Genomic DNA, 27291 nt, shown 5'->3' with positions numbered 1-27291 from the left:
TCTAAATCTATCATCTATCTATTCTATCTAACCAATCTATCCATCCATCCATGCAACATCTATCATCTATCTAGCATCTCTCTCTAATTCTATCTCTATCATCTCTATTCCATCTATCCATCCATCCACCTATCTACCTCTCTTATCTATCAACATCTACCATCTCTCTCTCAATCTGTATCACCTCTATCTATCCTGTCTATCCATCCATCAATCAACATCTATCATCTACCATCTGTCTCTCTCTAAATCTATCATCTATCTATTCTATCTAACCAATCTATCCATCCATCCATGCAACATCTATCATCTAGCATCTCTCTCTAATTCTATCTCTATCATCTCTATTCCATCTATCCATCCATCCACCTATCTACCTCTCTTATTTATCAACATCTACCATCTCTCTCTAAATCTGTATCACCTCTATCTATCCTGTCTATCCATCCATCAATCAACATCTATCATCTACCATCTGTCTCTCTAAATCTATCATCTATCTATTCTATCTAACCAATCTATCCATCCATCCATGCAACATCTGTCGTCTATCTAGCATCTCTCTCTAATTCTATCTCTATCATCTCTATTCCATCTATCCATCCATCCACCTACCTATCTACCTCTCTTATCTATCAACATCTATCTACCATCTCTCTCTAAATTTGTATCACCTCTATCTATCCTGTCTATCCATCCATCAATCAACATCTATCATCTACCATCTGTCTCTCTCTAAATCTATCATGTCTATTCTAACCAATCCATCCATCCATGCAACATCTATCATCTATCTAGCATCTCTCTCTAAATCTATCTCTATCATCTCTATCTATCCTTCCGTCATCTATCTACATCTATCATCTCTCTAAATCTATCTCTATCTCTATCCATCCATCATCTATCATATACCATCTCTCTCTAAATCTATGATCTCTATCCATCATCTATCAACACCTATCATCTAACATCTCTCTCTCTCTAAATATCTATCTTCCTATTCTTCTGTTTTCTTCTTGCTCTATTCCTTCCTTCCTTTTTTCCTCCGCTTCCTTCCCTCCTCCATTCCCTTCTCCTTTCCCCCTCTCCCTCCTTCAAACAATCCCTCTTATATATTATGCTTACCTTACCCAAATGCAAACCCAACACCCATCATCCCCAACCACATCTCATAATTCAGATCCACCACAGTACTTCTTCAGGTTTTCTGCTGATAGAAGTTGGTCAGCTTAGTTCCCCTGTGAATTTTCTCATTCTTTCTTTCCTTTCCTCTGTCCCTTCCTCCTTTCCTTTCTCCCCCACCTTCTCTCACCTTCTCTCTCTCCTTTCCCACCCTTTTCTCTCCTTCTCTTTCTCCCCCTCCTTTTTTTTCTCCTTTTCTGTGTCCTGGATGCCTTCTCCTTCCTTACCTGCCTGTTACCCAGCATTGATTTCTCAGTGTCGTTTTATGGCTGTTTTATTATCAGGCCGTTCGTCTTCCGTCCCCCTTCGGCTGACAGGATTTTTCCAACGGTTGTTCTGTAAAACCAGTTGTTTCATTACGTCAGTTTTTATGTACGGCGTCCTGGGAATTTGATTCGGAGGACGGCGTGATGTATTATTTAAAAAGCACACGCTTCTGATCCCATCTTGCCTTTCTGGGGTGGGGGCAAAAAAAAAACAGCCATGGGATATACACATACTTTGCTCTGAAATGGCTGCCTGCCTCGCAAAGTCATTTCCTTTTTCCTGCAGAAGCCCGGAGATTTCGATGACAAATTTCATTTATTTTGCTCTCTCTCTCTCTCTCTGATCTTTTTGTCTCCCCCTCTTTCTCTCTGTCTCCCCCCCCCTCTCTCTCTCATGTCTCTTTCTCTCTGTCCCCACCTCTCTCTCTCTCTCTCTCTCGTTCTCTCCGATCTTTATTCCAACACTCGAGATGGCTTCAGTCGTTAACAGAGGGGAATAGAAAAATTTTAAAAAATATCCAAAATAACATTTAGAGGTGGTCCTCGACTTAGGATCGTCTCTTTAAAGACCATTAGAAATCACGACGACACTGAAAAAGGTGACTTATGGCTGGTCCTCACACTTAACCACCTTTGCAGCGTCCCGCAGTTTGTGTAAACAAAATTCAGGCGCTTGGCAACGGGAAGATAGTCCTCGACTTAATGACCGCAACGGAGCCCAAAATTTCTGTTGCTAAAGGGAGACACTGGTCAAGTGAGTTTTGCCCCGTTTTATGACTTTTCTTGCTACCGATGTTAAGGGAATCACCATCGATTTATTTACGTTTATATTTATATTGTATTCATATTTCATATTTCTTACCCGCCCAATCCATCTCCCTCAGGGACAGGCTCCATGGCAATGGTATCTAACAAAATGAAATCCAGTGTAGAGAAAAGTAAAAGTCCTACACTTAGGCAAGAAAAACCAAAACGACACATATAGACTGGGTGAAACCAGGCTCAATAGCAGGAACTGAGAGAGGGATCTCGGAGTCTTAGTGGACAACCAGCTAAATAAGGAGCCAGCCGTGTGCAGCAGCAGCCAAAAAAGCTAACACAACCCTAAGTTGCATTAACAGAGGGATACAATCAAGATCATGGGAGGTGCTAAAACCACTCTATAGAGACTTAGTAAGACCACAACTAGAGTACTGCACCCAGTTTTGGTCAACACATTATAAAAAAGGTGTTGAGACTCTAGCAAAAAATACAGAGAAGAGCAACCAGGATGATTAGGGGACTGGAGGCTAAAACATATGAAGAACGGTTACAGGAACTGGGCCTGGCTAGTCCAGTGAAGAGAAGGACCAGGGGAGACAGGATAGCAGTCTTTCAATATTTGAGGGGCTGCCACAGAGAGGAGGAAGGGGTCAAGCTATTCTCCAAAGCACCTGAAGGCCAGACAAGGAATAATGGATGGAAACTGAACAAGGGGAGATTCAACCTGGAAATAAGGAGAAATTTTCTGACAGTGAGAACAATCAACCCATGGAACAGAAGTTGCCCTCAGAAGTTGTGGGAGCTTCATCACTGGAGGCTTTCAAGAAGAGATTGGACTGCCATTTGTCCGAAATGGTGTAAGGTCTCCCGCTTGGGCGGGGGGGTTGGACTAGATGACCTACAAGGTCCCTTCCAACTCTGATTATCTGTTAAATCTGCTTTAAAAAGTTAGTAAATTGGGAGCCCAGCTACTAAACAACCACATCGTTTAAGCAATGGATGTTCCGGTCCCAATTGTGGTCGTAACGTCGAGGACGATCTCTAAATACTAGCCAATCTGTCGTTTTTAGCACGCAGGGGCTTTTTCTTGCAATGTCACCCCAGCCAGAAGGAAGCAGGGGAGGCTCCAGACCGGCTTGGTTCGGCGCTTCCATGCTCCGTGTGTTTGGCGTGTCAAAACGTTGTTCGGGAAGCCGCCCTGCAGATGGGCTGCGAAAGCCGACAGATGGCCTGGGACAAACTCAGGAGCCAAAGGGAAACCAGAGCTTGCTTGCTTGGACCGGTTAGCCAGGCAAACTGGGAGGTGATGATCATGTTGTTGGTTTGAGAGCCGAGCTTGGCGATTTGGCTGCAGATGTTTCATCCCCATTCGAGGAAGGGTCGTCAGCGCGCTTTTGGATCGTGCTCGTCCGGAGCTGCACTGGCCTTTAAGTACTTTTTCTGAGTTCCTGGTTTGATTCTGGGTGGTGCGATGGCGAGTGTGAATAGTTGAGAGTAGGTTTAACTTAAAAGTCACACAACCAGGGGGTGGGCTGCTGGGGGTTTGCAGGGGTTCAGAACCCCACAAATCCCACTCCTGGCTGGCCTCACCCACTCCGCCCCTCCTCTCCCAGAAGTCCCCTCGCGGGCTGTTTTGGATGCGGGGAAGTGCAGGGTGTGTGCGCGGGAGGGCGAAAAACAGGCCTCCCGGAAGTTCGGGAAGACCAGAAATGGGCCTGTTTACTGCTTCCAGTCGGAGCTGTTCTGACCAAGGCTTCCGAGACCATACTTATGCACACGCTTATTTTAAAATCAAGTCTTATTTTATTGCAACGCTGGGAATTATTTTTATTCCCAGCTGGTAATGAAACTCAAACAGCCCCTCGAGATAAGCACCCACCTTTCTTTCCTGTGAAGTGCTGCCGATAACAGAAGTGTCCAATCAACTAGAAAAAAAACCAACCCAAAGTACAAAGAGTTTCACAGATGAATCTGAACCGAACAACTTTGCTTCCTGCAAAGGTTTCTTCACCTTTGCCTGTCCTTTTATACCTGATGGGAGAGGCAATCATCTCCCTGCCTTACTCCCAAGTTGCCCTTTTGTTTCAGATGCTCTTGCCTTCTAGCAGCTCTGCGCACGCACGCACTGGGAACAGGCTCCCCTTGTTCCTCCGCCTCGCTGCTACCAGACTCCGGAGGCTCCCGAGTCAGCACCCCACTCCCAAATGGTCCTGGCCCCATTTCTACATCGGACGCAGGGCCCTCGTCTGAGTCCTCCCCAGACTCCCAGACTGGTCCCCATTCTTCCCCACTGTCCGTTTCCACTGCCGTCTGCACAGGCTGCCGGTGAATCACAACAGGAGTCCAGGGAGGGCAAAAAGCCCCCCCACCCACCGGCTGTGGTGCAGGAGGCTGACTAGGCCACGCCCACCATGGCCACGCCCACCCAGCAACTGGGCAGAGAACCCATTGCTACAATTTTTGAAGTCTACCCCTGCACACAACCCAAAATCAGACCAGGACTCAAGAGTGCCGGCCTTTCAATACCTTTTTTATGTGATGCAAATTAAGTGGGGATGTTGTTTGTTCGGCTACTTCTGAGTCATGGTTTGACTTGTCAGACAAACAACACCCACGCTAATTTGCATCAATTTTTTTAAAAAAAAGGTATTGAAAGGCCAGCGCCCTGACAGACGACCCCAATTCAACGCGCACGGATGATGTCTCCTCGAAGGGTGACAAAACGTTTGCAACCAAATTGCCAAGCTCTCAAATACATTTCAACGGTCATAAGTCACCCTTCCCAATGTCGTTGTAACTTGGAACGGGTTCCTAAACGAATGGTGGTTAAGTTGAGGGCATACCTGTGCACCGATCTCGCTTAAGAACAGAGACATAAATCCACGAGTCCGCAGTCAAGAGGTAACACACTAGGGACGTTTTGAAATTTATTTATTTGATGAACTGCCATGAGGAAAAAGGCGGGCTTGGAAAATACTGTTTCCCTGAAAATACAACCTACCCTGAAAGTAAGTCCTAGTTTGATTTTTACACATGTGCCTAATATAAGCCCTACCCCAAAAATAAGCCCTAATTAAGATCCTGCCCACTCCAGAGTAGACGGGTAAAAATTAAGCTAGGGTGAGGATGGGGAGGTTGGAGCAGTCCAACTGCTTACCTGTGGACAGCTGTAGCCAGGCCTGGCACACCCCGACACCTGCCTTGCCGGCCCATTTCTTCTGCAGACAGCAAAGCTCTCCTAAAGGCCTCTGGAGCTGATAACAAAGTTCTGGATCGATCCAGAGCTCTGTTATCAGCTGCACGGGCCTTCAGAAAAGACTTGCCGGCTGCAGAAATTCCTGAAGGCCTCTAACCACGAAAAGGAGGCCGGGGGCGACGCACTTAAGTGAGGTTAGTCAGTGGAAGACATCCTCCAAAAATAAGACTTGATGCCTTTTCCTGGTGGCAAAAAATATAAGACAGGGTCTTATTTTCAGGGAGACACAATTGTAACATTGTGGGGATTCACCCCGTGCGTCCACCAGTCTGGACAGGACCGTCTTCTTCTGAATAACCACTGTTCACCTGTCAGAATTTACCTGTCAGGGTAAATTCTGGCCTCTTCTGTTTCAGGTCCATTAAAGAAATGTTTCTCCATCGCAGCCGTTTGAAGACGTGTGGACTTCAATTCCCAGAATTCTTTGAGTTGAAATCTGCACTAAAAGTTGCTGGGATTGGAGAACATTTGAGTTAGACCACAGGAAGACACGGGCATGATAAGATTTGATGTTCTTTTCAGTCAATTGAGAACATCGGGTGGTTGGGTCCTGTAGGCCTTCAAGACAAGGGTCTCCAACCCTTGGGATGTAGCCCACTACCGGGCCGTGGCCTATTTGGAACTGGGCCATGTGAGCAGCAGCCGGACGCACACACGTGTGCGCAACTCAATTTGCAGTGTGCGTGCCAACCCGCCACTCGCGCGAGTTGAGCTGCCCCGCGCGCCCATGTTCTCCGGCCTGTCGCTCATGCGGCCTGGTCCTCCTCTCTCTGTCCCAGCCGGGTCGCCAAAAAAACACTTGAGAAAGGACATGCATTGAGAAATACTTGAGAAAGGACACCGCTCTCTCAAATACTTGAGAAAGGACACCGCTCTCTCAAATACTTGAGAAAGGACACCACTCTCTCAACCAACTTCATCTTGGGGGGAATAATGCTCTTTGCTCTTCTTGACGGGCGGGAAACATGATCGACGGCGGTCTTATCGAGGAGGGCATCCCGGATTTCAGCCGGCATTTCCACGGAACGGAAAAGGTTCTCTCCTCGCAAGTAGGAGTGAGCTGAGGGGGGCTGGAGAAGGTCTTCTCACAACTCCACAAGTCTTTTTTTTTCTTTTTCAAGGATTCAGTCGCTTTTACTGTCGTCGCTGTCAGAGTAAGCCCCCAGAAGGCCTAGGGAAGTGATCCCTGTGTTTGAACTGGGCAGGGTCGCCGTAGAAGCGCCGAGACGGTGCTGCTCTCCGCCTCCTAGACAAAGAGGTGACAATTCAACAGTTCAAAAGACACAAAGGAACTTCTCCGATCCTTCCCAACTCAAGACTTCTCAGAGCCTGGACTATCGAGCCCATATGCCTTAACCCTTCGGAAAGACAGCAGCTCAGTCCCTTCCCACTTGGGCATGGCAGACGGTAGAGAGAGAGACGGCCATTTGTCTCCTTAACAGGAGTTTTTGGGATTACAATTCCAACCAAGCCCCTTAAACACTAACCCAATACATGTGGTGCTTGACTTATGATGGTAAGTTACGGTGGTTGTAAAGCAGATCGCCCCACTAACTGACCCAATTTAGCTACAAGTCGTCCTTGACTTAAAATGGTTCGCTTAACGACCTTTCAAAGTTGATGACTTTTTCTTGCGGCAGTCATATAAATCAACCCATCGTTCTCCATGGGGCGTTTTGCCACAAAAATACACACAATAAATGCCGGTTGTCAGGTGACCGCAGGTTGCCAACTGCCCTAAATGCAGTCACATGACTGTGGGGGTGGGGGGGCCAGACATTGGAACTGTGGAACTGAGTCGTAAGTCCCTTTTCTTTGGGGGGAAGGGGTCCATCTTAACTTTGAAAGATCGTTAAGCTCACGGTTTTAAATTGAGGACTACTTGTAACTAAATTCTAATCAAGTTAGCCAGAGGTTTTGTGAGGGGAAGTGGCCACATTGATGACACCTGAAGGAAATATCCCTCTGTTGTTGCTCTCCAAAGTTTTACAAGCATCCTATCTGATTCATCTATTTAACTATCCATCCATCTACCTAGCTAGCTAGCTATCCATCTATCAATCCACCTATTTATCTATTTACCTATCTATATCTATCTATATCTATATCTATATCATCAATCATCTATCCATCCCATCTGTTATCTACTCTCTATCATCTAACCATCTATCTTACTAACTATCATCTAATATCAATCATCTATCCTTTTATCAATCATCTATCCTTGTATCTACTGTATCATCTATCCATCTATTTATTATCAATCTATCATCTATTTACCATCTATCAATCTTTAATCTAACATCTATCTACATCGATTTATCTATTCTATTTACTATCTCTCTTTTTTCATTTTCATTTTTATTATTACTCTATCTATCTATCTATCTATCTATCTATCTATCTATCTATCTATCTATCTATCTATCTATCTATCTATCTATCATCTATCTATCTATCTATCTATCTATCTATCTATCTATCTATCTATCTATCTATCTACTTATCTATCTATCATCTATCTATCTATCTGTCTCTATCTATCTATCATCTATCTATCTATCCATCCATCCATCCATCCATCCATCTATCTATCTATCTATCTATCTAATCTATCTATCTTTTCATTTTTATTATTACTCTATGTATCTATCCATCCATCCATCTATCCATCCGTCAGTCATGCTGGCTGAGGAATTCTGGGAGTTGAAGTCCACCCATCTTAAAAGTTGCCAAGGGTGAGAAACACTGGTCTACGACCTGATTCTCACCTTTGAAGCATTCTGCTCAGTGGTGGGATTCAACCGGTGTTACTACTGGCTTGGTGACTACATTTTGCGCGTGCATCCAAAAACCTTAAGCTGTGCCACCCGGACAGCTGAAAAGCGCTGCATGCGGGCGCGCAGCGTTTGAAAAGCCTCTTTTCCCCTGCTTTTTCAACCTCAGCTGTACCACGCAAAGCAGCTGAGGTTGAAAAAAGCAGGTAATAAACGACAGGTGAGAGCCCAGGAGGGCGGGTGGGCCAAACAGCAGCAGACACAGAACCGATTCGGTATCTGCTGCTCTTCAGAGCTACCGGTTCTATAGAGTTGTGCGGAACCAGTAGCATCCCACCCCTGATTCTGCATCCTCTTTCATTTCAGAAATATTTCCAGGCTAAAAATTCAACAGAGGCAGAGATGCCAATAGAGGCAACTATGGCCTCGATCACAGATCATTTGGAGCACAGAAAAATGGAAAACGGACTCTGGACCCCGGCTTAAATGCCTGGTGGATTACAAGGCACGTCCACATTGTCCTGTTGGCAATAATCAAACCTATTAAGTTCAGGAATATCCTGGTACTTTTTCCTCTGATCCCAGTTAGCTTACAGATTTAGACTAAGCAGCTGCGTGCTGCCCTCTGTTGGAACTAGAGCAGTTCACACCACACAGGAAGTCCTCCACTTACAAGGGTTCACTTAGTGAAGTTAAGGCAGCCCAGAAAAAAGTGGCTTACGACCAGTCCTTATCCTTACAACTGTTGCTGCGAGAGCTGATTGTCAAAACCAGGATATATAAACAAAGAGCAAACTCGGCACTTTTTTCTAGCACTTGATGCTGTTACCTAGTTGGGTCATGAAAGGTCTGCAACGGAAGCACCAAGCTCCGACAGCATCATCAGCTATCAGGTGTGTGTACCTGTGTCCGTGTGCGCGTGGGTGAGCGTATGTGGATCAATTGGGCAGCTAGGCAGAGTCCTTTGACTCACAACCACACCTGAGCCCTAAAACGTCTGCTGTTGCTGAGCGAGATACCTGTTAACTTAATTCTGCCCCATTTTAAGACCCTTCCTCGCCATGGCCGTTGAGTGAGTCCTTGCAGTTGTACAGTTAGTAGCACGGTTCTTAAGTGAGCCCGGCTGCCCCCTTTGCTTGTCGGAAGGTCGCCAAAGGGGTGTCAGGATTCCGGCAGTTTACCCCCCATTAAATCATGAGTCTCGAGACAAACTTCCAAAACTACACAGGATTTATTGGGAGTTGACATGTCGGCATGACCCTGGGTGCAGCCGACTCTGAGACACGTAATTCACTGTCACCCTTGACCCTGGTTTCCCCCCCCACACCCCTGAGTGCATCGCAATTCATATTCTCCAACAAAACATGTCCACAGCCAAGTCATCAATCATGGTCTCCAATTAGAAACTTCTGTCACCTAATTATAATCTCTGAATAACTATGCATGGAATGCACTTTCAATTTCCAAGCTGCCGCAGTGCTCTTTCAAACCCTTTTCTCCCCTCCCTTTCTGTTGGCAACTTTAAAAACACCCTAGGGACATTTTATGAGTGGACAAGGGGATCGTATGAAACCCGGGACCGTTGTAAATGGGAGACGGTCGCCAAGCGACCGAATTTTGATCGCGTGACTGCGGGGATGCTGCAAATGTGAAAAATGGCGGTGTCGCCTTTTTTCCAGTGCTGTCGTAACTTCGAACAGTTACTAACGGTTGTAAGCGGAGGACTTCCTGCAATCAATGTGAATGAATAAAATCCTGCAATAAAAGTACAATAAATAAAGCTAGCATGAGTCTCTATCAGGGAACACAAAGGTCGCTATGATGACCCAAAGGGGCGTGGCACAAAGGCAACACAATCAGATAGTAAGTAAGAGTCCCTTTATTAGCTCCAACTTTGCCCCCAATGTCCTCATTACCTTCTGGCTGGAGAAAAAGTCTCCCAGGAACAGCCTTTGGCTGCAAGGAATCAAGTCCAAAACATGGTCAACAAAAACTGTAACTATAAGTCCAATCAAGGTAAGATGAGGTAATTAGTCCGGAAGGGCAGGAGCAAGAATTCCAGGCGTGAAGGAACAACAGTAATTCAACACGGTTGGGAAGACGCCAGGAACACAAATAACCAAAGTCAACACAAGATAAACTCATGTTTGTTCCCAGCAGACGCTGCACTCAGCATGCCTCACTTTTAAACTCCCTTCCCAGATGCGGCTAATGAAGGGGATCAGGGCCCTTTCCTCCCCCGTAAGCCATGTTGCTCTCTTGTCTTTTCCTCCCTGCGTGCCCTAGGATGAAGAGGGTCTTCCTCTGAATTCCTCTCCCTTGTTCTACCTCTCTCCTGCTCTGCCCAGCTGGACTTTGTCCTTCCCCAGTTTCCTCCACAGCCAACGGAGCCACACTCCCACTCCCTGTCAGCTATTTGTCTTCCTCCTCGGATTCAGACTCCGACAGGGGCACGACAGGGCATCTGTACTGGACAGAAATTTCTTATGTGTCTAATCACGCATGGCCAAATAAAATACAGATATTCCTCAACTTATAACAGTTCATTTAGTGACCATTCAAAGTTGAAAGGGGGTTGAAAAAAGTGACTTATGACCATCTTTGACACTTAAGAACCGTTGCAGGATCCCAATGGTCACACATGATCAAAATTCAGATGCCGGGCAACTGACTCACAGTTATGACAGTTGCTTGCAGGGTCGTAAACAACTGCCGTGATTCGCTTTTTAATGGCGACGACGGCAAGGAAAGTCGTAGAACGTAGCAAAACTCACTTAGCAAATGTTTCACTTAGCAGCAGAAATTTTGGGCTCAGTTGTGATTCTAAATCAAGGGCTACCTGTATTCAACTCAACTCAACTCAACTCAACTCAACTCAACCCAAATCAAACCAACTCAACCCAACCCAACATCACCACTCTTTTTTTAAGTGTTTGCCTTCATCCTGTCTCCCAGAGATTCTTTGTCTCTCTTTCTCTCCTGGAGCTGCCTTGTCCTCCTCACCTGGTTCTGATGTTGCCTCTTGGCTTCCTGATCCATTGGCCATCCCGGGAATGGGCTTCTTCTTGGCGGCCACCAATCCCGACAGTTGTGTCTTCACCGAGAGTTTTCCCACACTCCGTTCCCAGCTTTCCAGCTTTGACTTTTTAGCTTGTGGCTCTGAATCCTGGGAAGAAAGGAAACGAGACACCAGCGGTTACCTTAAAAGCTGCTGTGTTCAAAGGACACCATCCCAGCTGCATACAGTGGTCGCGACACCAAACCATGTTGGGCTGTAATTCCTGGTTTGTGTGTAGAAGGTCTCGATGTCCACTGAAACTATCTAAATTTTTCAATTCAATCAATCAGAATAGATCTGGAAAGGATCTTGTAAGTCCTCTAGTCCAGCCTTCTCCACAATCCCTATCCCTATTACCATTCCATCCCATCTTATCCATTCCTGTTCTGTTCTGTTCTATTCTATTCTATTCTGTATTCCATTCTATTCTATTCTATTCTTTCCTTATTCCTTGTTCTGTTCTCTTCTATTCTATTCTACGCTACACTACTCTATTCTACTCTATTATTCTATATTCTCTCCTCTCCTCTCCTCTCCTGTTCTATTCTATTATATTCTATAGTTATTATATTCTCTTCTCCTCTCCTGTTCTATTTTCTATTTTCTATTCTATTTTCTATTCAGTTCTCTGTTCTGTTTTATTCTATTCTATTATCCTATATTCTCCCCTCTCCTCTTCTATTCTCGAGTCTATTCTATTCATTCTATTCTATTCTATTCCTTATTCATTCTATTCTATTCTATTCTGTATTCCATTCTGTTCTATTCTATTCTATTCTCTAATCTATTCTATTCCATTCTATTCCTTATTCATTCCATTCCATATTTTCTATTCTATTCTATTCTATTCTATTCTATTCTATTATCCTATATTCTCTCCTCTCCTGTTCTATTCTATTCTCGAGTCTATTCTATTCATCCTATTCCTCTATTCTATTCTATTCCTTATTCATTCTATTCTATTCTATTTCTTATTCATTCTATTCTATTCTATTCTATTCTATTCTATTCTATTCTGTATTCCATTCCATTCCATTCTATTCTCTATTCTATTCTATTCTATTCTATTCTATTCTATTCTATTCTATTCTATTCTATTCTATTCCATTCCATTCCATTCTATTCCTTATTCATTCCATTCCATATTTTCTATTCTATTCTATTCTATTCTATTCTATTCTATTCTATTCTATTCTATTCTTATTCTCTAAATGAAGGGGGAAATGCACGAGAAAAAAAGTAGAAAAGCAGAAATCCCATTTCTGAGGAAAACAATATCTTTCAATTGGAAAAAAAAAACATTATATTAGAGTTAAAAACATTTCTGAAAATTTGGGCCAATGAAACAATTTCTACAATGATGAACAGTGTAATTAATCTGCACCACTCCGACAGCAGATCTATGTTCCTTCAACAATAATTTGATTTTGAGATCAGAGTGTAATGTGAAAAACAGTCGTCTTTTTCAGTGCTGTGGTAATTTTGGTCATTAAACTGTCTTATCATCTGCACCTCTATAACAGTTTGGTTTGGTTCTGCAACCCAACAGGACAGACACAGAGTTCAGAGGATAATTAGGACTGCAGAAAAAAACAATTACTACCAACCTGCCTTCCATTGAGGACCTGCATACTGCACAAGCCAAAAAGAGGGCTGTGAAAATATTTACAGACTCCTCACATCCTGGACATAAACTGTTTCAACTTCTACCCTAAAAATGATTCTATAGAGCCCTGAACACCAGGACAACTAGACACAAGGACAGTTTTTCCCCCAAACGCCATCACTCTGCTAAACAACTAATTCCCTCAACACTGTCCCACTATTTACAAAGTTTGCACTACTATTACTATTAATATTCTCATCACTCCTTATCACCCATCCCCTCCCACTTGTGACTGTATGACTGTAACTTTGACACTTGTATACTTACGATTTATATGGACTGTTTCCTAGTATGATTTGATTGCTTATTATGCCCTATGGTTATTATTATTAAGTGTTGTACCTGATGATTCTTGACTCGACGAATGTATCTCTTATGTACACTGGGAGCATTTGCACCGACAAATTCCTTGTGCGTCCAATCACACTTGGCCAATAAAGAATTCTATCCTATGCTATGCTATGCTATGCTATGCTATGCTATGCTATGCTATTCTTATTCTAATTCTAATTCTTATTCTTATTTTCTATTCTATTCCATTCCATTCTATTAGTCTATTCTATTCTATTCTATTCTATTCTATTCTATTCTATTCTATTCTATTCTATTCTATTCTATTCTTTACTCTATTCCATTCTATTATTTTCTATATTCTATTATTTTCTATATTCTATTATTTTCTATTCTATTTCTATTATTTTCTATTCTATTTCTATTCTGTTCTTTATTCTATTCCTCTCTCTTCTAATCTTTATCCCATTTATTCTATTTATTCTATTCCTATTCCTATTCTATGCTATGCTATGCTATTCTTATTCTATTCTTATTCTGTTCGAATGTTTGTTAAGTCAAGGACAACCTACAGAAGGTACATCGGCCTCACTACTCAAGGCAGAAAGTGAGACTCCCGTGAAGAGGGGCAATCCATGAGGTCAGCCCACCTGTTGGGGGAGATCCTCAAAGGATTCTCTCCATACCTGTTGCAGGATGTCAGTGGGTTTCCCTTTTGCAAGTGGTTTTGGACGAACTGGAGGGAGATCTTCTTCTGAATCGGAGTCTTCCAGCAGCCTCCGGCTTTGAGCTTGCTCCAGCATGGATCTGGGTGAGACAGAAGACGGGGAAAGAGATAACGTGGGTCGGCTACCGACAGGGAAGAGAGCGTGGGGAGCGAGTTCAACGACGGACTGAATAGTCATCCCATGCTAGGAAACAAAACCCCAATCCAGGAAGTCCCAAAGCTGCTTTTCGTTTCAAGAGGCAATTGGACTTTCTGGTTTTGGTTTTTTTCTTTTGAAGACGTTTCGCTTCTCATCTAAGAAGCTTCCTCAGCTCAAACTGGAGGGTGGAAGACAAGAAGGATTTATACTCCTTGCAGACAGCTGGACATTTGCATCCTTTTTAGAGAGTCGTTGAGGCCACCTGTCAAAACTTGAACAGCCCACAACAAAGGAACAGCTACAGAACAGGTTTGCCCTCGGAAGTTGTGGGGGCGCCATCACTTGAGACTTTCAAGAAGAGACTGAACTCCCATCTGTCAGAAATGGTGTAAGGTGTCTCCCACTTGGGCAGGGGGTTGGACTAGATAATCGACAAGGTCTCTTCCAACTCTGATTATCTGTTCTGTTAAAGGAGGAGGGATGCAACATTATATATCTCCCGTCTACAACACGGTCCTTTCAGCAGCTCCAAGAAGGCTCCACACCTATTTGCACTACTCAGGTGACCCTGAGGGACACAGACCAAACTCCAAGTGGCCTCAACGACTCTCTGAAAAGAATGCAAATGACCAGCTGTCTGCAAGGAGTATAAATCCTTCCATTCCTCACCATCTAGTCAGAGCCGAAGAAGCTTCTTGGATGAGAAGAGATACGTCTTCGAGAGAAAAAAAAAACAGAAAGTCCAGCTGCCTCTTGAAAAAACACCTTTGGGACAACCATGACCTTGGATGACGGAGAATCTCCATAGACACCCGATCAAGGAACTACCAACTCAGAGAAATAAGCTAAAAGTAAATAACATCCTAGTCAAAAAGCACGCCCACCAACACGGACAGGGCAAGCCACTAGAATGTAAATATACATTGAGAGCAAACCCCAATCTCTACTAGCACTGATGATATTACCTAGTTAGGTCATGAAACGTCCGCTAGAAAGCAACCAAGTCCAAGAGCACCAAGGACCTAAAAAGTTTTATTTGTTTTTTTCTTTTCTTTTCTGAGAAAGGGTTCTTCACATAGGTCATCGTGGACCTGTAGAATCCATGGCCACAAAACATGGTGATGGACCCCAAACCTTGTAGCTTCCAAGGACACTGGAGAAATTCATGGATAACACATCTATCAAGGGTTATCAACTGTGAAATCCTCTGTATTCCTTCTGGATTGGGACAGAAGTCCAACAAGCATCGGTTGCTGGTGGATACCGTGTTTCCTTGAAAATAAGACCCTGATATATTTATATATATAATGCGCCACCAAAAAAGACACCAGGTCTTATTTTTGGGAGATGTCATCGACTGACTAACCTCACTTTGCGCACGTCGCCCCCGGCCTCCTTTTCGCAGTCAGAGGCCTTCAGGAACTTCTTCTTCTGCAGCCAGCAAGGCTTTCCTGAAGGCCTCTGCAGCCAGTAACAGAGCTCTGGATCGATCCAGAGCTTTGTTATCAGCTCCAGAGGCCTTCAGGAAAGCCTTGCCGGCTGCAGAAGAAATGGGCCGGCAAGACAGGTGTCGGGGTGTGCCAGGCCTGGCTACAACTGTCCAAAGGTAAGTAGTAGGGCAGCTCCATCACCACCCCAACCCCCACCCTAGCTTAATTTTTACCTGTGCACTCTGGAGTGGGCAGGATCTTAATTAGGGCTTATTTTGGGGGGTAGGGCTTATATTGGGTGCACATGTAAAAAATCAAGCTGGGGCTTACTTTCAGGGTAGGTCGTATTTTCAGGGAAAGTAGGGTATTAGTGGGAGATACTCCTAGTGGACATATCAAAGGATCCCAACCAAAAAAAAATGGCAAGAGCAGATCTTGGGACAAGGTTCTCGAGGCTCACTTCATTTCCTGCTCGTCTTCCTCCAATTCCCGCTGTTTCTGCTGTTCCTCCAACTCTTTGTACTGATGCAGCATGGATTCAAAGTCCACGTTGGCCTGGCGTTGGTTGAGTTCTTTCAGCTCCTGCAAGTTTTCCAGAACTTCCATCTCTAGCTTGGAATCCTTGGTTCTGTTCTCCAAAACCTGGGGGGGGAAATAAAAATAAAAACACAGAAATGTGTTAGGACTCGGAGGATAGTTAAGTTAGAACTAATAGTTAGAACCGAGGAAGGTTCTTGGATGACAAGCCAAAGGTTTTCAAAGAGGAAAAACCAAGAAATCCCAGCTGCCTTTTGGAAAAGCAGCTCTGGGATCAGAGAGCAAGGACCAAAAAAAAAACCAAAGTGGGACATTACTTATTTTTGGTATTTATTTTTTCCTTTTCTTCTGGCCTGGCTCTTCCAGAAGGGAGAACGAGACTCAGTAGCAGCCAATCATCAGATGGCGAGTTCTAGTCTCACCATAGCCATGAAAACCAGCTGGGTGACTTTGGGCCAATCACCAGGAGATGGTGAGTTCTAGTCCCGCCTTAGGTGTGAAAGATGGCTGGGTGACTTTGGGCCAATCACCAGGACACGGTTGCTTTTAGTCCCGCCTTAGACATGAAAGCCAGCTGGGTGACTGGGCCAATCACCAGGAGACAATGAGTTCTAGTCCCGCCTTAGACATGAAAGCCAGCTAGGTGACTTTGGGCCAATCACCAGGAGACAGTGAGTTCTAGTCCTGCCTTAGACATGAAAGCCAGCTGGGTGACTTTGGGCCAATCACCAGGAGACGGTGAGTTCTAGTCCCGCTTTAGCTATGAAAGCCAGCTGGATGACTTTGGGCCAATCACCAGGAGACAATGAGTTCTAGTCCCGCCTTAGACATGAAAGCCAGCTGGGTGACTATGGGCCAATCACCAAAGTGAGCTCTAGTCCCACCTTAGCTATGAAAGCTAGCTGGGTGACTGGGCCAATCACCAGGAGACGCTGAGTTCTAGTCCCGTCTTAGACATGAAAGCCAGCTGGGTGACTTTGGGCCAATCACCAGGAGACGGTGAGTTCTAGTCCTGCTTTAGCTATGAAAGCCAGCTGGATGACTTTGGGCCAATCACCAGGAGAGGGTGAGTTCTAGTTCCACCTTAGCCATGAAAGATGGCTGGGTGACGGCACCAATCACCAGGACACGGTTGCTTTTAGTCCTGCCTTAGACATGAAAACCAGCTGGGTGACTTTGGGCCAATCACCAGGAGATGGTGAGTTCTAGTTCTGCCTCAGGCATAAAAGCTGGCTGGATGACTTTGAGCCTGTCACTCTCTTTCAGCTCAACCCACCTCACAAAATTATGGGGAAAACAGGAAGGTGCCCTGGCTATGTTTACCGTCTTGAGTTATTTCTAAAAACTATAAAGGCAGAAAATGAACAAAGAGTTGCCGAGTGCCCAAAATTTGGTCAGGGGACTGCAGTATATTTGTGTGTCCCTGTCTGCTATAACTTTGAATGGTCACTGCTATGTCTCACCTGTATCCACAGTTGAGCAATCACAATACTAAAGTTCCAAAATTATAAGCAACCAAAAACAAACCCCAACAAAGATAACGGCTGCGGTTTTTCCAGTCCTCAGCAGTAGTTCTGAAATCTGTTTGGCAATCCTGAAGTGCCTATAAATCACAATGCCTCAGATAATCTTCACAGTACTTTCGCTCTAACAAGACACTTTGCTTCTGGCAAATTTCTCAAGCCAATCCGTTTCCTTTTATCCCCTAAGGGGGCGTGTTAGTCTCATTAATTAATCATTGGCTCGACGCCTCTTTCCCAATTGAGATTGACGTCTCACATCAAGCCAGGATCCCTCAAAGTCCTCCTCCTCGCCTGAAACCTCTCGCACTTTTTCCTGATTATCTGCCACCGGCTGCTGCGTAATCAGAGTGGGCAAATTGGTAAGGGTCCAGGTGTAGTTGGGAGGCAAGTTTTGAGACATGCCAAGACTAGCCGACTTCAACTTGCATTTTTTCAAAAACCCCCCCCCCAACAAAAAAAGCGGAACCCCCACCACACCATCTCTGGACCCCTCGCGCACCCTGGTCCAAGGTTATTGGGAGGCGTTGAGATGTGCTATATAGGGCGGTAGTCATTCAGACACTCTGGCTTGGAGTGTTTGGGCACCAGCACGACGGAAGTGGCCTTGAAGCAAGTTGGTACAGTTGCTTGGGAAAGAGACAGGCTGAAAATATCAGTCAAAACCACAGACAACTATTCAGCGCAAGCCCCTAAGTCAGTGATGGCTAACCTTTTCAGCTTGGTGTGTCGAAAATCGGGAAAAAGTGTAGCCTTCCTCGGGTCGTGTGTCACTTCAAGAAATATCAATAATTTGGTTTACGACGGACTAGGCTGGGGGTGATCACACAGGGCTGTGAAACTCGTCTCCCTGGTCTCAGGGCTGCAGGTGCAGGATGTGGGGATCGGAAGGCCACCTGACAGGGCTGTGAACCTCATGGATCTCCTTTCCTCCTGTAGCGTTCCTGAGGTAATGAAACTGACAAACCTCAGTTTATGGCGGTTAAAACTGGTTCTCTGCTGCAAAGATCTCGCGGCAGCATTGGTGACACCACGCCTCCACGCAACAAGCAGGGAGCAGGGATTGGAGCAGAGCACAGGCAGCCTCTAAATGTGCAGGTTTTCCCCACACCAACAGGCGTGTCAGTCAAAGTGCCTCGGCGTGTCACGAGTGACACGCGTGTCATAGGTTAGCCATCACTGCCCTAAGTGCACGTCCTGAAATGCCATCGGGGCCCGCAGCTTTACGTGTGTTGATCCGGCTCAGAACAGCACAGACTTCAGTGGTAGAGAGCGTGAGGGGCTGCAAGTTTACAGAGGGTTTGATCTTGGCGACTATCTCCTGGTTGTCTCGTTCAAAGTGAGCATGAAAATCATTTAGCTCATCAAGAAACGAGACATTGGCAAATGAGGGAGTAAAACGGGCAGGCTTGTAGTCGGTAATATTCCGGATGCCCTGCCACATGCGCCGAGGATTGCAGTTAGCAAAGTGATCCCCAATACTTAGCTTATAGCTACGCATTGCTTTCTTAATACACCTTCTCAAATTGGCCCTAGATGCACTGTGGGCCTGTCTGTCACCGGGTCTGAAGGCAACGTCTCGAGCCTTAAGCAAGAGACGGACCTCCCTATTCATCCACGGCTTCTGATTAGGATATATGATGATCTGTTTTTCAGTTGTGACACATCGTGAAGTTAATATGATCCAAAATGCGGGAGGTATATTTATCAACGTCCATGTGAGAGTCAGAGGTAGCTTGAGAGGCAAACATGCTCCAGTCCATATGCTGAAATCGGTCCTGCAGTATATTATCTGATTCTTCCGGGCGTGGAGGTGGTGGAGCTGCCCTATTACTTACTTTTGGACAATTGTAGGCAGGCCTGGCACACCCCGATATCTGCCTTGCCGGCCCTTTTCTTCTGCAGTCGGCAAGGCTGGCAGGGCTTTCCTGAAGGCCTCTGGAGCTGATAACAAAGCTTTGGATCGATCCAGAGCTCTATTATTGGCTACAGAAGAAGAAGTTCCTGAAGGCCTCTGACCGCGAAAAGGAGGCCGGGGGTGACGCACGCAAGTGAGGTTAGTCAGTGGATGACATTCCCCCGAAAATAAGACCTGGTGCCTTCAAACAACCCAGCAAAGAAATCCAGTTCTCCCAAGTGCCAAGTTCCGGGCTCTCCCAGTCTATTTAGGAAAAGGTAGAATAAAAATTTCCTTTTGAGGCAAAGGATTGGTTACATCACCTTCATGGGGTTATTCAGCTCTTCGTCTTCTCTTTCCTTCTGCAGGCGTTTTTCCTCTTCCTCCAGCAATTTCTCAGCCTGGAAGTTTCGGGTGGCTCCGTGCTCCATGGCATAATCTGTGTTTTCGGGGTCGGTCTGAAGAGAGAATAAGAAAAAAGAGTGAAGAGGTTTAATTCTCAGATCTGTAACTGGGAGGGCTGAACCAAGGAAGATCTGGTGCTCTAATGAACTGGCTGGAGTCCAAGTTTGCACCTGATAGCGACAAACATCCTGCAAAGATATTCCGGTGTGCTCTGCACAGAATAGCAGGCAGCTACCCTGAACCTTGGAGAGAACGCTGGGTTACAGGTAGTCCTCAACTAGGCTGCACGAATAAAGGGATAGAATCAAGATCACGTCAGTGGTTCTACTGTGTTTTCCCCAAAATAAGACCTATCCCCTCTGGTGGTGAAACGGAAGCCCAGGGGGCACCACGCACACCAATAGAGCGTGTTTCTCGGCTGCAGAGGCTTTTCCTGAAAGTGAGTGGCAAGCAGCCGCAGAAACGGGCTGGCAGAGGCTTCCTGCTGAGCAGGGCTGTTGGTGCCGCTGTGGCGAGGTGAGTGAGTGGAAGACATTCCCTGAAAATAAAACCTGGCCTTTTTTTGGTGGCAAAAATAATAATAATAATAAGACTGGTGTCAGCTCGTAAAGCATTCCTGGCTTGCTCTCGAGTTGCCATAGGCAGAAGGGGGAAGAACTGATGGAGCAGCTTGGTTGCCATGACCAGCATACCTTTATATCCAGGTTACTAGAGCCAGCTGAAGAGGCGTGTTTTCTACAGCCCGGGAAAGTGCTCCGTTGGAGAATGTGATTGATGACACACCCTGGGAGGAAACAGGGTCATGGGTGGGCAGTAAATTACGTGGGGCAGAGCAGACCGCACATGGCAACTTGCCGAAATGTGGCTCCTAATAAATAATTGGATTTCTTTTGAAACTTGGCTCGAGGCTCATGAATTAGGGCATCCGTCGGAACCCTGACAACTGGGTCTTATTTTCGGAAAAACACAGTAGTACCACATTACAAAGGCTTAGGAAGATTATACTTGGAATATGGCATCCAGTTCTGGTCATCACAATGTAAAAAAGTGTTGTAATGACGAGGCAGTCAAATTGCTTGATCATGATCAACTGAATCATGATGAACTTTATTGGAGTCTAGTCTTGCATTTATACACATTTTTAGTAATCCTCCAACATTGGTTAACTTTGGTTATTGCTTAACTTTTGCTACTGTTTATCATAGTAATTAACACAATTAATTATCTCTAGTTAAAGTCTAACATATGTTTACTTCCTCTCTCTAATCCTCCTTTAGATTCGTGACTTTGTTTGCCTGAGTTGTAATTGCTTGTAAACATTCCTTATCTGAGGTTTGCCATCCGAGATAGGAACATTCCTGCAATTACAACTCTACAAAAAAGATGTTGAGACTTAGAAAAGAGTGCAGAAAAGAGCAACAAATCAGGGGACTGGAAGCTAAAACTTACGAAAAACGGTCGCAGGGATTGGGTTTGTCTAGTCTAATGAAAAGAAGGACTGGGGGAAGACACGACAGCAGTATTCCAATATCCGAGGGGCTGCTACAAAGACGAGAGGATCAAACTATTCTCCAAAGCCCCAAACGGCATGATGAGAAACAATGGAATAGAATAGAATAACAGAGTTGGAAGGGACCTTGGAGGTCTTCTAGTCCAGCCCCCTGCTTAGGCAGGAAACCCCACCCCACTTCAAACAAATGGTTATTCAGTCTCTTCTTAAAAACTTCCAGTGTTGGAGCATTTTACAACTTCTGGAGGCAGGTAGTTCCACTGATTAATTGTTCTAACTGTCAGAAAATTCCGCCTCAGTTCTAGGTTGCTTCTCTCCTTGATCAGTTTCCACCCTTTGCTGGATGGAAACTCATCCAGGAGAGAAGCAACCTGGAATGGAAGGAGAATTTTCCTAATGGTGAGGACAATGAACTCAGTGGAACCGCTTGCCACCAGAAGCTGTGCGTGCTCCATCACTGGAGGCTTTCAAAAAGATGCTGGACAATAATTTTATCTGATATGGTATACAGCCGTGATGGCGAACCTAGGCATACGTGCCACAGGTGGCACGCGGAGCCAATTTGTGCCGGCACGTGAGTTGCAGGCAAACTTACCTCACTGCGCATGCGTGCGCCTCCCAGCTGATTTTGGGCCTGTTTGAGGCCTTTTTTCCCAAAGGACTTTGAGGAAGGCTTCTGGCAGCCTGAAAAATAGGCCCTTTTCATCACTTCCTGTATTTCCGGAAATACCGGAAGTGACAACACGGGCCTATTTTTCAGGCTGCAGAGGCTTTCCTCAAAGTCTGGGAGGCCGAAAAAAGGCCTCAAACAGGCCCAAAATCAGCTGGGAGGCGCAGGGCAGGTCAGGGGGCAGGGGGATTGCAGGGGCGCGCGCGCATTGCCTTCTGGGTGGTAGCAAGGAAGCGCGCACACAATTTTTAGCACAGGAGCCCCAAAAGGGTTAGCCACCACTGGTATACAGGGTCTTCGGCTCGTGCAGGAGGGTGGATTAGAACAGGGATCCCCAACCTTTTCGATGCCGCGCCCGGTTCCGACATCAGCTGGGCGCCTGCCCGGTACGGCGTCAACTGGGCGCCGCCATCTTTTTATGACGAAAAGGCGCTTCCGGTGGCGTCACCGAGCGCTGTTCGTCATAAGAAGATGGCGGCGCCAGCTCTGGTGAGCTTTTCGGGTAGAAATGGCTTTCTACCGGAAAAGCTCACCGAGCGGCGCCGCCATCTTTTATGACAAACAGCGCTTCCGGTGAGCTTTCTACCCGGAAAAGCTCACCAGAAGCGCTTTTACCAAAAAGATGGCGGCGCCCAGCAACCAGCGGCCCGGTAAGGGTTGTTCAGCGGCCCGGTACCGGTCCGCGGACGGCGGTTGGGGACCCCTGGATTAGAAGACCTCCAAGGTCCCTTCCAACTCTTATTATTCTAAATCAGGGGGTTTCAATCTCATAGCCCATAATGTGGTTGATGGACCACGAGGCCATCCTGGACAATGTTAAGGGACTGGCCCGCATCCCTTCAGCCCATTCTACCCAATGCGAAGAGGAAACCTCGGGCCAGCCTGGGTTTGGCCCGGTCTACCCAGTGTGAAGAAGAAAACATAGCAGCAGTTTGGGGAGTGGCCACGCCCACTCATTCGGCCACACCCACCTGGTCCCCCGAGGTCAACCACAGCCCTGATGCGGCCCTCCATGAAATTGAGTTTGACACCCCTGTGCTACGTTCTAGGTTTGGAAGAGTAGGGAGACCTGAAGAGGTTTTACCTTGAACGTGATTTCCGCCAGGCAGCGGGTGCATTTGATGTAAAACCGGAAGATGGGAAGTCCCAAATAAGATTCATTCTGGACCGTCTCTTTCCGGGCATTAAATTTTTTGCCCTTGTAAATGTACTCGCCGCAAGTCTTGCACCTGAAAGATGGAAAAACTGCTGGTGACCTTCTACCACTGCACCATAGAGTATCGTAACTCACTGCACCTCTGTATGGTTTTGCCAGTTGCACAGAGGCAGATAGGAAAGCACTCCAGCGGGTGAACGTCATTGCCCAGAAGATCATGGGTTGCCCTCTCCCTTCTTTGGAAGAGCTTTATAGCTCCTGCTGCCTTAAGAAAGTTCAAAACATTCTCAAAGATCCATCTCATCCCGGGAACCCCCTTTTTTTGAACTATTACCATCTGGCAGACAGTACCGGATAATAAAAACAAGGACAAATAGGCTGAAAAACAGCTTCTATCCCAGGGCAGCAGCTCTGTTGAATTCTACTGTATATAGTGCAATATTAATGCAATCTCAGGGGAGGTTTCAGTTCCATTGTATAGAATGTGAAGGATGTGGGTTTGTGTTTTATTTTTAGAGTTCTCATGTACACTGAAGATGGCATTTCATTTCGTTGTACGAGGTGCAATGTCAATAAACTTAACTAAACGAAACCACCTCAAGAAATGCAAATTCTCATCCTTCATTCATTTACAGGCCTTTTTCACCCTCATCGTGGAGGTTTATGTACATCTCGCCCAGAGGTGGGATTCAGCCGGTTTGGACCAGTTCGGGCGAAACCTGGAGCAGAAATTTTGACCAGTTTGGAGAACGGGCAGATACCACATCTGACTGGCCCTTTCCCATCCTATATTCCATTGATTTTTAACTCGGCTGATTCACACGCAGAACCGATAGTGTGCAATTTGGAACTCCACCACCGAGCTTGCCTTGTGGGCTCAGGCTATTTGCAACTGCTGGTAGAAGCAAGCCAGGAGTCGTCAGCAGAAATTGTGTATAGACAGTCCTTGACTTATGACCACAACGGAGCCCAACGTTTCTATTGCAAAGCAAGGCAGTTGTGAAGTGAATTTTGCTCCATTTTGCACCCTTCCTTGCCACCGTTGTTAAGTGAATCACCATAGCTGTTAAGTTAGGATCAAGATCAAGGGAGGCACTAATACCACTCTACAAAGCCTTAGTAAGACCACACCTAGAGTCCTGCATCCAGTTTTGGTCACCACATTATAAAAAAGATGTTGAGACTCTAGAAAAAGTACAGAGAAGAGCAACCAGGATGATTAGGGGACTGGAGGCTAAAATATATGAAGAACGGTTGCAGGAACTGGGCTTTGCTAGTCTAGTAAAGAGAAGGACCAGGGGAGACATGATAGCGGTCTTCCAATATTTGAGGGGCTGCCACAGAGAGAAAGCACCTGAAGGCCAGACATCTTGGGGAGGGCGGGGGGGATGAGTCTGCCTACCAAGATGAGGTGGACTGGTTGCTTTTGTGGTGTGGAGACAATAACTTGGTCCTCAACACCAATAAGGCCAAGGAGCTTATAGTGGACTATATAGAAGGAGCAGATCAGACATCCAGCCTTTGCTTCTCAAGGGAGACCGAGTGGAGCAAGTGGCCAATTTTCTGGGTGTTTACCCTAAAAGAGGACCTGACCTGGAGGCGCTCACATTGCAGCCCTGGTCAAAAGGGCCCAGCAGAGATTCTACTACCTGAGACTTCTCAGGAAACAACTGAATGAAAAACTGCTGGAGGACCTTCTACCGCTGCACCATAGAGAGTATCTTAACTTACTGCACCTGTGTCTGGTTGGCCAACTGCAATGTCAGATAGCACAGCACTCCAGAGGACTAATGTCATTGCCCAGAGGATCACTGATTGCCCTCTCCCCTCTTTGGAAGACCTTTATAGCTCCCGCTGCCTTAAAGAAAGTTCATGGCTTAGCACAATGTGCAAACCAAGTCAATATGTTTACTTCCTACCAGGCAGTAGCTTTTATCAGGCAGTAGCTTTTACCCTGGAATCCAGGTATTTGCAACTTTCTTTTATCACAGTACTATCTCGATACCTGTCCTTTCCTACAAAACTATGTGATTGGGCTTAGTTTTGGGGGAGGAAAAATAAAGTGAAAAAATTCTGCTTCTGCCTACCAGCATCCATCGATATTCATCTGGCTAGTGTCCTGTCAGTGTGTGTGAGTTGAGGGCTGCTTGGAAACTAAGACAGTATTTGCCGTGTGAGCAAGGAGGAGACAGCCAGGGGCCTGGGCATGGCTTAGCTCAACTATTCTGTACTAAAGCTGCTTGGTGCTCTGAAACTGAAACTGAAACTCCTCTCCTCTGCTTGTGTTTTGCCTTTGGAACAGGTTTCTTTTCAAGTGGGGAGGGGAAGTAGAACTCCTTAGCATCAGAGCGTGTTAATAATAATAATAATAATAATAATAATAATAATAATAATAATAATAATGATGGAAATACTAATACTCTGATGATCATTTCGAAAAATCCTTTCTTAGTGAGAACCTAGAAGCCAAGAAGGACATACGTGCCAAATTTCAAGTTTGTAGGCTTTATAGTTCTGGAGATTTTGTGATGATGTGTGAGGGGTATTTTGCTTTTATATAGATTTCCAACCTTGGTAGCTTTAAGATGAGTGGGCTTCAATTCCCAGAATCCCCCAGCCAGCCTGGAATAGGAATATAATTTCTTTGGTTTTGGTCTTGAATTTTCCTTTGTAAAGCAAAGTTATAAACACAAACAATTAACATTTTTTCATCCTCATGACCCTTTTTTCACCATTGACCAGATTGTCATTTATTATTTCCAAAAAATAGGACCACAGCATACTGAACTCATTTTAGAAATTGAATATTCCCAAGAGAAACAGAATTTAAACATCTCTTACCGCATGTTAAAGGGAGCCATTAGCCGGACCACATATTGCCTGTCCTTTGGAAGTTTAAGCTTAGGGATTTTAGATGGATCGAAATCTGGAGGATAGTATTTCTAGAACGCCCAAAAATAAAAAATATAATTGAATTTACTTTTTTCTTTTAATTTTATTTTATTCAAGATTAAAACACAAATTGCAAAAGAAAAAAAAATAAGTCAAAACAAAACTAGACAAAAAAACTAAAAATGAATTTAAAAAATACAAAAGACAAAAGCACACATTAGCCTCCCAATTTTCAATTGAAAGGAGACAAAAGACAAAAAAAGACAAAAATAACACCATTTATTAATATCTATAGCCTTACTATCAATCTTAGATGGATGGAAATCTGGAGGATAGTATTTCTAGAACACCCCAAAATAAAAATACAATTGAAATAACTTTTTTTTCTTTCAATTTTATTTTATTCAAAAGATTAAAACAATCTTTTGAATAATTAAAACAATTAATTATTAAAATAATCAAAACAATCACACTCCAAAAAAAAAAAAAATCAAAGAATCAAAACAAAACTAGACGAAAAACATTTAAAAAGGGAATTAAAAATAATAAAAGACAAAAATACATAAAAATAATAAAAGACAAAAATACATATTAACCCCCAATTTTCAATTTTAAAAAATTGGAAAAAAAGAGACAACCCCTCCCAAACTGATCATTTATTAATATCAACAGCCTAGGTAGGCCCAAGATCCCAGTGGATCCCAGCAGATCCTTAAATAGTTGATGAATCCACTCCATTCTCCCTTGCATAGGTTGGCCTCTTTACAACAACCCTGCGAGGTAGACCGGCACCCCCATCCCAACCCCACCCTCCCAGGCCCCCAACCGCCCCCAGCCATGTTTTTTCGCCTCTTTCCTTTCACTCACGTTTAATACTTTCCTTTCCGACATTTTGGCCCTTCGCGGTTGTTCCCAGTCGCCCTAAAACTCTCTCCAAATACCGGCCACTTCCTGGATTCCCAACTCGTTCAGCCTCCTTCGCTACTATTGGCTATCGCACGTCGGAACGGAGCAGGAGGCGCATCCTATTGGTCTACTTGGCGGTCCGTCTACAGTAATCCCCGCCCTAAGCCGTCGCTCCGTTTTTACGTCTTTTAATCAGCGCCCAGCGTGCCTATTTATGTCGCGTCGTTTGTCCTTCCCTAAAATA

General features: G+C 45.0%; 1 protein-coding gene across 2 annotated transcripts; it reads right to left on the bottom strand.

Moving 5' to 3' along the window:
- Positions 1–1419: 1419 nt before the first annotated feature.
- On the bottom strand, positions 1420–27115 carry YJU2 (YJU2 splicing factor homolog). 2 transcript variants are annotated; one of them, XM_087952792.1, is made up of 8 exons: positions 27009–27115; positions 26091–26191; positions 23178–23322; positions 19832–19966; positions 16015–16196; positions 13945–14065; positions 11247–11409; positions 1420–1637 (listed from the first exon to the last, which is right to left on the bottom strand). In XM_087952792.1, the coding sequence occupies exons 1-8, from the start codon at positions 27030–27032 to the stop codon at positions 1435–1437; spliced, it is 1074 nt and encodes a 357-aa protein (XP_087808918.1). In that variant the 5' UTR covers positions 27033–27115; the 3' UTR covers positions 1420–1434. The 2 variants fall into 2 exon arrangements, with proteins under 2 accessions (XP_087808918.1, XP_026544839.1); XM_026689054.2 differs by lacking the exon at positions 1420–1637 and adding an exon at positions 5127–6712.
- Positions 27116–27291: the final 176 nt, after the last annotated feature.

This window comes from Notechis scutatus, chromosome 1, assembly GCF_049901735.1.
Source record: "Notechis scutatus isolate UNSWTSFEM ecotype Mainland chromosome 1, rNotScu1.2, whole genome shotgun sequence".
Taxonomy (NCBI): Eukaryota; Metazoa; Chordata; class Lepidosauria; order Squamata; family Elapidae; genus Notechis; species Notechis scutatus.
The sequence above is the reverse complement of the archived record's forward strand: the minus strand, read 5'-3'. Positions and strand labels throughout refer to the sequence as shown.